The sequence below is a fragment of the Lemur catta genome, chromosome 1 (genome assembly GCF_020740605.2).
Source record: "Lemur catta isolate mLemCat1 chromosome 1, mLemCat1.pri, whole genome shotgun sequence".
Lineage (NCBI taxonomy): Eukaryota > Metazoa > Chordata > Mammalia > Primates > Lemuridae > Lemur > Lemur catta.
In genome coordinates this window covers 190,039,650-190,051,828 of record NC_059128.1, presented here as the reverse complement: position 1 = coordinate 190,051,828, position 12,179 = coordinate 190,039,650, and the positions used below count along the sequence as shown (strand labels likewise).

At 38.4% G+C, this 12,179-nt stretch overlaps 1 protein-coding gene across 2 annotated transcripts in view; it reads right to left on the bottom strand.

Moving 5' to 3' along the window:
- NMD3 (NMD3 ribosome export adaptor) overlaps nt 1–11,359 on the bottom strand; it is a 28,070-nt gene extending 16,711 nt beyond the window's left edge. The window contains exons 1-5 of one of the 2 annotated variants that reach the window (XM_045539582.1): nt 11,317–11,359; nt 10,677–10,721; nt 8,028–8,162; nt 5,980–6,076; nt 536–616 (exon numbers count right to left, since the gene is read on the bottom strand). In XM_045539582.1, the coding sequence (XP_045395538.1) occupies nt 536–616; nt 5,980–6,076; nt 8,028–8,162; nt 10,677–10,720 (357 nt within the window). In that variant the 5' untranslated portion in view covers nt 10,721; nt 11,317–11,359. Of the gene's footprint in view, nt 1–535; nt 617–5,979; nt 6,077–8,027; nt 8,163–10,676; nt 10,722–11,133; nt 11,263–11,316 lie in introns of those variants that run through there. The other variant, XM_045539583.1, reaches the window with a different exon arrangement.
- Nucleotides 11,360–12,179: the final 820 nt, after the last annotated feature.

Genomic DNA, 12,179 nt, shown 5'->3' with positions numbered 1-12,179 from the left:
CTGAAATTTCATCTCCAAAATCCAAAACTTTTTGAGCAGTATTATGACACTAAAAGGAAATGGTTCATTAGAGCATTTCAGATTAGGGATGTTCAACAGTATGGATAATGCAAATATTCCAAAATTCAAAAAAATCCAAAGTCTGAAACACTTCTGGTCCCAAGCATTTCAGATAAGGGATATTCAACCTATATAAAGATTCCTGGGCCTCACATCCAGAGATTTTGACTTCATTACTATAAGTCATTATAACCATCAGCCAAGTTTGAGAAATAATGCCTTAGCCCATGTTTTCACTTTAATCCTTTTCCTAATAAAAATAACTTTGGAAAAGATACTTAGCCTACTAATCATGGGCAATGGCTGCTCTTACTAGTGACCTAATTACTTGTACAGATGATCAAAGAAAACAAAAGACTAAAATTAAGAGTGTATTCTTTCCTTTAAGTTGTTCAAGCCATAAATGACTTACCTCTAGGCCCTCATTCTCACTACCCACACTTTAACCATGCTGAGAAAACTGTGTACAACTTACCTCTTTCTGAATAGTCAGTTTAACTTTAAGTCTCTTAGAATGGGGCTCAGTCCAAATAAAGCTTGCATCTACAAGCCTAACCTTCAATAAAACATAAACAAAAAGAAATATAAGTTCTTACCTGAGGAGGAAAAAAAAAGATGAAAGAACTCCTTAATAAACCGATTTCAAAAGACGCTTAAGGAATCTGTGATTAGCATCACTATATACCATCACCACACAAAAAAAAGATTTATCATCAGAAGTATGGCAACAATAGCAGCAAATAAAAGGATAATCCAATGACTATATTAATGCAACCGATATAAGTCAAGCAAAAATTAAAGTATTTGCATAGTAAAAAAAAAATCATTTTCCCTAAAGAAAGTTTACTGTTCTTTGAAAGGAAATTGTATTTTCTGGAAGAAAATAAAGACCTGGTGACAAAAGTTTCCGCTTGGATTATTCTCTATATATTAAGCCTGTGGCTTTTTTTTTTTTAAGAATAGATATTCATTAGAGGAAGTTTCATGCACTGAATACTAAGCCCACAATCAACTCACTGCTAAATCTGCAGCATCTGCACAGGTCAAAACCTATTTGCTATTAATATATGTGAGGAAATGAATATGACTCAATATGGCCAGAATAGGTGGTTAGGGACAATGGTTGGGGTCAGGTGGGAGAATAAAACTGAAAGCTGATGTAATAATGTGGGCAGGAGTTGAGAGGCACTGGAAATAACAGAAGCAGATCCAAGAGCTATTTAGGAGATAAAGTTTGTAAGATTTAATGACAACTAGATATGGGAAGGAGGAGGAGAATAGACTTTAGAATGAAGCTCAAGTGTCCGGCTTGGGTAACCAAGTAGTACAATTTTTCTGACATAAATAACAGATTAAATAGATGTTACATTTGGTTTCAGACATTTAAGAAGGTATCTACGAGATATCCAAGTAGACTTATTCAGTGAATAGTGAGATATTAACACACAATGGTCTAGAGATCTATGAAGAAATGTGGGCTGTTAGGTAACAGATTTGGGAGGTATCTGCAAGCAGATTATAATTTTACCAAGTATCGTCTGGTGAAAACTAGACTAGCTAATGTATATGCAGCACTCCAGAGTAAAACCCTCCTCATATAACTGGTCCCCCTAAAGCAAAGCCTAACAAGCCACACCATGTACTGAGTGTGACAGGCAGATTCTGATTCCCTCAATCTCCATCCTTTCCTTCAGGCTCCAATCTTCATCTGCAGGAATGGAGAGAGGGTCCCTCAACATCCACCTCAACATTCCCCAGCACAACCTCACCACACTATTTGTCCACAGACAATCACAACTAATCAACCTTATTGGGCTCTTTATCCTTCTTTACTATAGTCCCAGACACCTCAGACACCCTTCATCTTCCACACTCCAATTTCCATATGGTTCCACATGTTCTCCATTCTGTTCCCATCTATCACTCCTCCCCCAATCCCAAAAACTTTACTGTGCCCTCTGGAACACAACAGTCAGTAACAACAAAACCTCCTAAATGCTCAACCTCTTTGCTGAACATGCCCTTCACCTTCTAGCTCTCCCGATTATACTGATCCCTGCAGCTATTTAAAGCAATGACTGATTTTTCTCTCATTTCCTTCCTATCACAGGACCAGGCACCAGATAGGTATCCTTGCTTTTCATTGCTAATTCCAGACCATTCTCCCTGCCTCCTCCTTAAATACATACACCCAGCCTTGAGTCTAAAGTCAGCAGACACTACCACCTACTATTAACTACTCTTTGTTATAGTCATCTGTTCATCTTTGTATCCCTTGCTCTCATTTCTCAAAGATTTTAGCTCCTGGCTCACTGTCATTCTTTCCAACAATATTAATACTTAGCAATTTCAATATTTACACAGATGATCCCCAAAATATCCAGACCTTTCCATTCTTTGAGTTCTTCTTCCCCCAAGATCTTGTCCTCCTTTCTCTCTCAGCCACTCAAATCCTTTTATTACCAATAACTGCAACTGCTTCAAAATCTCAATAACAAACATCCTACTCCCTGACTACCACCTAACTTTCTAGTTTATTTCCTCTAGTTCCTAGGCATCAAAAATTCTTCAATCTAATGCAACAGACGATCCATCCATCCTACCACTTTTTCAGTATCCCTCATTCCTCTTCATCTACTTGTTCCATCCTATCCCAGTTAATTTCAAAACTCAATCATCAAAATTATTCCCATGCACACATTCTCCATTCCCTTGGTCCCTCTCTCACTTTACCTTAGTCACTAGGCTAAATCATAAACTTGGTTAAACCCAATGTTCTGCCTACTCTGTGCCTTATCTATGTAGCTGATGGGGCTAGAGAAATAAATGCATGCCATGCTGACTAGTCTTTAAATGTATAACAGTAAGGCTTAGCACTGCCCAGCACCCACACAACATTGTTCTGGTGCGTTCCTTCTCCCACTCTATCAGGACTATTTCATAACATCCCCTCTCTCCTCAAACCTATAACAGCTCTCCTCTCATAGCTACTGCCCATGTTTATCTCTTCTCCCAAAAAAAGAAGAAATCAGAAGACAATCTCCAGAAGTTCCCATTTAACACCTTTCCTCCTATTACCACAGATGAACTATCCACACTCCTGTCAAGACCAACCTCTAGAATGCCCCATTACAGCCAGAGATCTTTATCTTGTTCCATGAAATATTCCAGCCTCCCAAAATGGTGCCTGACAAAGTAAGTGCTGAATACTTGAATGAATGAATGAAGAAATGTATTCTTCTACTATGTGCTATAACCTCTCTTCCACTCCTCAAGGACATCCCCCAGCCAATCATTCTGCCTTCCTGCAGTTTCACAAAATTTTCCATCTGTACCCACTCTATCAATCCCAGAGCTTACAAATACAGTTGTATCTCCCATGTTAAGGAATGTGTCTCTTCCTGAATTTCCCCTCCAGTCACTGCCCCATTTCTTTGTTTTCCTTTGCAGCAAATTTCAAAAGAATTATCTATACTTCCTGTCTTCCATTCCTTTTTACACTCTCTCGTTTCCACTCAAATCATGTCTTTACCATCACCACCAAACAGAAACTGGTTGTCAGTGTTACTAATGATGCCCACATTGCTAAAGCTACAGAACTCATTACTTGACCCAGCAGCTGCAAATCACATAGCCACTCACTCCCTTTTTGAAAAAATTCCCTTGCCTTCCAGGACATCACACTCATCTAATTTTCCTCCTACCTCCTTAGCAGCTCCTTTCAGTCTCCTTTGTTGGTTCCTCATCAACCCAAACTTTTATCATTAAAAGATTCCAGAATTCAGTCCTCTACTTTGACCCTTCTCCATTTAGACTCCCTAGGTAACCTCATCCAATTCAGGACTTTCAATATCATCTATATCCCAAATTCATTACTTCTAATCTGGACCACTCCCCTACTTATTGATCCACTCGCCTACTCAGTATTTCTACATACATGTCTAGTGGATACCTAAGAACCAGTTAGAGATGAGCTCTGATCTCTCCCATCCTAACCTGCTCCTCTTGAAGCCTTAACTCTCTAATGGCAACTCCCTCCTTCTGGCTGCTGAGGTCAAGTACAGTGGATGTCATCCTTAAATCTCTGTCTCTTACAGACACATCTAACTACATCAGTAGATGCCACTGAGTACTTTCAAAAGAAATCCTGAATCTGTCCACTTCTCACCACCTCCACTGCTGAAAACCATCATTTCTCATGATTATTACAATCGCTTCAAACTTTATCCCCTTCACATCTATTTTAAACACAACAGCCAAAGGGATCCTGATAAATTGTATCATCTCACTACTCTGCTCTTCACCCTCTACATGCACAACACTCAGAGTAAAAACCAGTTCTTACAATGGTCTACAAGGCCAGACATACTCTGACCTTCATGTCTTCTCCGATTTTATCCCCAACCACTTTTCCCTCACTACTCCATTCTAACCACACAGGTGTGCTTTTGTTTCTGGTCTCTACACTTCTTGGTTTCTTTTACCCATAATGTTCTTCCTCCAGATTTCTCAACACCTTCCTCCATTACCAACTTTAATGCTTACTCAAGTCACTTTATGAGTGAGGCCTCCCCTAAACACCCTTATTTTAAATTACAACTCTTCCCTGCACAGTTCTTTTACCCTTCTGAGCTTCTTTCTGCACGGAATTTATACCTTTTTTAAAGACAGGGTCTCACTATATTACCCAGGCTGGACTCCAACTCCTGGGCTCAAGTGATCCTCCCGCCTCAGCCTCCCGAGTACCTTTAATATACCATATAACATATCTACCTGTTTTGCTCATTACCTACTCTACCCCTCTCCACCCAAACCAGAATATAAGCTTTTTAAGATAGGGATTGTCTCTCTTATCACCAACACCAAAAGTAGTTTGGCACAAAGCTGGTACTTAATAAACATCGGATGAATGAATTAATGAATTAAGACTCACCAGATATTTGACAAAAGCCTGAAGTATAAAACCAAAAAACCAAGATACACAAAAAAAAAGCCTCTAGGAAAAAACCAGAGAGAAATCAGAGAACAGAAAGAAAACTTAAAAAAAAAAAAAAAAAAAAATCCTATTATCAGTATCTTCAGAAAAATTCAAGGATAGAATGCATCAAGAATATGAAACACTCTAGAACTTAAAAATATTCCTAGTGGAAAAACAAATCAATAGAAAGATTGGAAAATAAAGCAAAGGAAATCACCAAGAACATAAGGAGAAAAAGACAAAAAGATTTTAAAAAATAAGAAAGGAAAAAGAAAGAAAGTTTTAGGCCAGGAAGGCCAACATTTGACTAATAGAAATTCCAGGGGATGGGGACCAGCAGGAAAACAAAGGAAGAAATTTCAAAGAACTATTACACGAAATTTTATCAGAGCTTTAGGAGAACTGGAAAAGTCTTCAAACTGAAAGAGTCCATTTCAATTAGAAACTTACATGGAAGTGAGTCATAAAGTTTAAGATAAAGAAAATTGAAAGTGCTTATATCAAGAAATAAACTGGACTGTAAACAATTTGTTTTTTGTAGACATTTATGCACTGACTTTAAGTGACAGGCACAAACATTTTCTTTCCAGAGCAATAACAAAAAGAAACCAAATAACACAGCCCTAATATTAAAATCTCCTCAATTATGTTTAGTGATGGTTTTATATAAACATTTCCAGAAAAAAAATATTATGCATAAGAGGTCCTCAATAAATAATAAAAAAAATCTAAGTCTTTTAAAACAAAGATATTTTCATTTCTCATAAAAAAGAATATATCAAAACTTTAAAAATTAAAACAGCATTTGCAGTGGGGTGCTATTGGTAACAACGGTAAAATTTAACAGTTATTTTTGAAAAACCTACTCACAAGAACTTTCTGAAAATGAGAGCTTTAATGAAAACATACTCATAAACACTGATTTTAGCTGTTTGACCTACCTTATTCAGAGGGGTTTTGATTTTTTTCAAACACAAAGCAAGAAGTTCCCTAGATTCTAAAGCACACTGTATCCAAGTTCCTGGTGGCTGGAAATATCTGAGAGAAAAGATACATGTTGAAATCCAACATCTCTCAGGAAAAATAGAAATTTCCATCTGAATATACAAATATAACACTGACAATTAATCAGGCATAATAATATCCAAGGTTGACCTAAAGCACTTAACACAAATGTATTTTAGTTGTTCCAGAAAACTTTCAATTTAACCAGCAGCTTTAGTTAAAAATGTAAAAGTCTGACTGAGAAAGCCAATTTGAAATAACCTATGAAAGTGGTCGTATTACTTTAATCACTGGTAAAAATTCTAGTGAGGATGAAACTCCCAAGAGTTTCTTGAAGCTATGCTCTAAAAAACAGGTAAGAATCATTTCAAAATGGCATTAAAACAATTTATTATGTACTTCTTAAATGCTTGAGAACTGCTTATTTCTCACAAAAATGGTAAATTAGTACCTCACAACACTATGTATCAGCAATAGGTCAGACTATACATCTGTATTTTAAGTCTTTTCAAATTTCAAAATGTAAATTATAAAACTCAAGTTTTAAAATCTTAGGTAAAAACTGACTAAATTAAAATTTAAATCCCTTATGCATGTGCTTTAAGTTTTTTAGCCCAGCCTACCCAGGACTTAGTACAGTACCTGGAACATGCTGTAGTAGATGCTCAATAAATGTTAACAAACAAATATATAATACTTCCAAATGTCTTATGTGAATGCCTTTTGCCATACTTGTTAAGTAACTGAAAGTTCTGATTTCCACTTTTCGAGGTTCAATCAAAAATGTTACACAGGCCCCCCCCTTTGCTTACAAGCACACTTTTGGAGTTAGGAAGTGTTTCACACATCATCTAATAAAACCCCTTCCTTCTTTCTGAGGAGGAAACTGAGACTCAGAGATGATAAATGGCTAGAGTTTCAAAAAGCTAGTTTGTGAGAAATCTAAGACAAACTAGGTCTCCTGATTCTTTGTCTAGTACTTTTTTTAACTCCACTATGGTTTTAAGAATAGCAAATATTTATACTAGATTAATCCTCATACTTGTTAAGCTTGCAAACTGTAAATTCCCTGAAACAGTACACAAAGTTTTATGTGTTTGTATATACGTACACGTAAGTCCACATTCAAAAAGTAAAGTACTAGAGTCTCAACCCATTTGGGAAATCACAGGTATATAATTTTACACTCATTGGGCAGTTTTGTGTTAGTCAGTGGCCTAATACATATAACCTGTTTATGCCAACAACTAAAGAAAATAAACAGGAATGAAACACTAACTTTCAATAAAAGCCTTCTGCCTTCAAATCCAATCTTAATTTCACATCATTCCAGGTACAATTTACAAAGCTTCCTTTCCATCAACTATATTCATTTTAGTTACATACTAGCATAAATATAGGTTTTTTTATTTGTATAGATTTAGGGGGTACACATACAGTTTTGTTACATGTATATCTTGCATGAAGTCTGGGCATTTGGTGCAGCCATCACCCAAATAGCTTACACTGTACCCATTAAGTAATTTCTCCTCCATCAGCCCTCTCCCACCCTGGCAGATATAGTTTTCAAAACAAAATACATAGTTTTTTAAATACATTGATAAATTATTTGAAACATAAGGTGCTTTTTATAATACACAGCTCCTAACAACTAGAGAAAAACTAATGATAATAGTAATATGTCCTTAATAATCTGTTCTCACCTCTACAAACATCAACTCCATCTATTAACTATATACATCAAACTTTATCCTTTGACACGAAAAAAACAGATTCAAATACCTTTACACTATCTTTACCAGATTAGCAGGGCAAACCAGAAAAGTACACTAGAATGTTGCAAATTCTAAAGTCTTTGGCAACACCAAAATAAATAAAAAAATCTCAACTGCATATGCTTTACTCTATACATCTTTGCATATCCTGTTGGCGCTCTAAATATGAATTCCAACTTTAAGTAGGGTAAAATAGTACCACACCGTACCTTTGACATTGTTTGCAGAAAGAAATTGAGACTTGTTTCGGAATACCTTGGCTGATGTCTACTTTACTTCGCAAACAGGCCACACAAATATTGGCAGGATTTGGACTAATCGGAACACCACACTCACAGCACAAGCTTGGATAAATAAAGGATACATTTTTCAAATTAGATTTTATAAATATACTAGTTAGATTTTTTAAAAATACCAAACAAAAGCCTTCAAGTTAAGACACAATATTACTGCCCTTTAAAAAAAAATAACTTAGAAACAAAGCAATCTTCAAAGATGTAATAAACAACAGCCTGGGAATACTGGGGCAAAAGACCAAGGATGGCCACAATTCCAAAAATCCTCAAAATAAGGCTAATGTCCTAGTGGTCTAGAGAGTCAGCACTGTCCAACAGAACTTCATGGCGATGAAAGAAATGTTCTATTTCTGGTCTGTCTAATAAGGTAGCCACTAGTTACATGTGACAACTGGGCCACTGAAAGTGACTACAGTACAACTTAAGAACTCCATTTTTATTTAATTTAAATTTACATTTTAATAGCCAGCAAAGGTCAAAATAAAACTTTTCTATTAAAACAAATCAAAATATATTGTTACACTAAAATGAATGGAGATGTACTGATTTTAAAGCTTATAGTATTTTCAATTTTGAATACTTAAATACAATAAAAAAATGTTAAAGCTCTCTTTACCACACCCAACCAAGACCATCCACAGAGATAACTATTATTAACTATTTGTATATATCTTTCCAGACATTTTCTGAGCAGACAAACATCCACATTAATATTTACCAATAAACAGATTTAAAATAAATTTCCCAACTGCAAATGTAATAGAAAACAAGGGGAAAATGTGAGAAACAATGTTATTCATCATTCCTTTCTTAACATTGGAAAACTAAGAAGAGATTAACATGGCAAATGTGTGTCAATGGCAAAAACTAGAAGGAAAATTCCATGTCAAGAGTATGTAAGATCATTTTGTCTCGTTTTAATTCAACAACCTCATCTCTAAATACTAAGTCTTTAAAAATGCAGCTATTTAGTTGATGTCTCGTTTGTACTGACCAGTATCTCCAGTGCTGCATTGAGAACTTAGTTGATTTACTCAGGGCCTACCTACAGAGGACCACAGCTTAGGCAAGAGTATGGTAACAAAGCTAAAAAGACTACAACTACCTACCCATCTCTTTCTGATAAACATCACTTAAAGTATTTCTGGAAAATGTATAAACCTCTGGACTACAATAGAAACTTATTTCCAAATCATTTCGAATAGTCATTAGACAGCAATATACTCCAAAGGCAATTAAAAAAAAAAAAAAAGCACAGGGACTGCCAAAATATAATCATTAACCCAGAGTAGAATTTTTTTAACAGGATAGGAAGTATATTAACATCTAGTGATTCAGTATGAATTGCGGGAATATCATAATTCTAAGCGTATTGTGGGAAGGAAAGGTTTGAGAACCATCGATATAGAAAAATATCCAAAAGAAAAGTTTGGTAATTTTCTGTGTCCAATGGTAGCCACTAGCCACATGTGGCTACTTAGTACTTGAAATGTGGCCAGTACAACACAGCAACCAAGTGCTTAAATGTATCCCATTTAAACTAATTTAGGAAACTTCCCAGCTCTAACTGCTTGGGGTTACACCACCAGGATGGTGCTGCTGGACAGTGAGCAGCTCCTGACGGAGCTCACCAGGCTCTCCCAGAAGTGCCTGTTACTAGGCAGCAGGCAGAGGGTGTTCATCATTTTGAAGTATGACAGTTAAACTAAACCCATTTGAAGGAAATGTTCTGCGTAGGGCTTTGATCCCTCAGACAAGAAGTGTCTGTTAAGAGCTACTGATGGAAAAAAGAAGCTCAGCACCGTGACGAGCTCCAAAGAACTAACTTTCAGATGGCTTATTCAAACCTATCGAAAGCTAACATGGATGGGCTGAAGAAAACGGACAAAACAAACATGAGTAAGAAGAGCAAAACAGCACAGTTAAGGACACTGAATGTCCTGCTTTCACCAACTAACCACTGAACTGCTATTTTTCCTTTGTTTTTTTTTTCTTTCGGCCGCATAGCTAGGTTTCTGGTTTCCCCATATTAACTGTTTCATGTGAGATTAAAGACATTTGAAAGAGAAGGGCTGTAATGTGTACAGGCTGGTTGTGGTAAGAGGCCTTGGTCTGTGCTGCATGATTGCACATTTCAGGATTATAGTTTAAAAGTAGTCATTGTCTATTTGATCAGCAAAAAAAAAGGTAATTTAAATTTAAAAACAATAACTTAAAAAATAATTTAAACATTTAAATAAATTTTAAAAATTAAAATTTTAAAATTATATAATAACTAACAAAAAATAAATTTAAATAGCCACATGTGGATAACGGCTACACATTAGTGCCGATCTAGAGGGATGCACAGTGAATATTTGAATCCTTTTAAAGCATGTATTTACAAGGAAAAAACGTTATAACTAAAAATGAATTCGATTTTCTACAAAAATAACTTTCATTTTTCCCCTTTATGACAAAAGAACACCCCTCCCCCATATATTCCCCATAATTAGAAAGTTTCACAGATTCATTTAAGATCTTCAAATGTAAATAAGACAGCGAAGAAGGGCAGCAACTCACATGTGTCCAGGTTTGCGGTCGGCGGGTTCTGTCATATACTCCATCCTTAAAAAAAGAAAATGACAACTGTGGGACTTAAATCATTCCTTTCACTTCACATAAAGCAGGAAAGAAGGAAAACCAACTCCACTCGAAAACTTCGGAAAAAGTAACTGCTTTAGGACCAGGACCAAGGGATTTCCAGAGTTTCCCGCCTGCAAGACCCTCGAGCCACCAAGCTCTGCAGCCCTCAATCTCGCCCGGGTGCCAACCAGGGCGGACCCGGGGCGCGGGCGGCGAGGGCAACGCGGGCCGCGGACGCACGGGCTCCCCCTCTCCACCTGCCCCTGGGTCCCTGCCGACCCGGTCGGCTGTCCCTCGAAACCGCGCCACAGGAATCCCCGGACTGCGTCACTGCGCCCACGGGTCCCCCGCCCGACCCCGACCCGGACCCACAACCCCGCGGGCCGGGTCTCACACAGGGTCCGGGCCGACGGCTCACACGCAGCGCGCACGCGGACCGAGGCCGGCCCCAGCCGGGAGCCCACCCGACTCGCTCCTCAGGGACACAGCGCACGGAGCACCCGGTTCTCGGGTCCCGGAAGCTACTTAGCGCCTCCGGCCCGGACTGGATTTGCGGAAAGCCCGCAACAATACGCACCTCCACACCCAGCCGGCAGCCACCGCAGGCGGCTAGCTACAAGGAAGATCTCGCGAGAGAAGGGCTAGAAATCCCGCGGCCAGTGACGCGAGCGAACGGGACCGGTGGGGACGGAGAAAGGGGCGGGCACAGACCCACGGGAGAGAGCGGAGGGATGTGGCTGACGCGCCTGCGCCTGTCCGGGCTGCTTTGGAGTTACCTTCCTGGTTTTCCTCGCCTGAATTCACTCCGAGTCAACCTCGTTCCTTATTTTATTTATTTATTTATTTATTTTGAGACAGAGGCTCACTCTGTTGCCACGGGTAGAGTGCAGTGGCGTCATCATAGCTCACTGTAACCTCAAACTCCTGGGCTCAAGCGGCCCTCCTGCCTCAGCCTCCCGCGTAGCTGGGGCCACAGACGGACGTTGGCCGCGGCTCCCGGCTGAAATTAGTAGCGAAGGGGTCTGGCTCTTGCCCAGGCTGGTCTCCAACTACTAAGCCCAAACAATCCTCCCGCCTAGGCCTCCCAGGGTGCTAGGATTACAGGCGTGAGACACCGCACTCCGGGCCTTCTTGTCCTTGTATAAAGCTCTCAGTTCAGAGCTTGCTTCTTGATTAAATAATTATTGTATATAAAAGTTACCTGTAAACAGTACAGCATCACACAAAGAAATTAAACTCCATCGAGGGCAGTGCTTTTGTCTGTTTTGTTCACCATTATATGTCTGATGCCTGCCGCATCCTAACTGCTCTAATGGTTATTTGTTGAATTGATGAAAGAATGACAATAATTATCTGTGAAGAAGTCTATGTCATTTTTAGACTAATTAGAATGTGCTTCCTGATAGTGCATTTAATATTTCCTTATGACATTATCCCTTG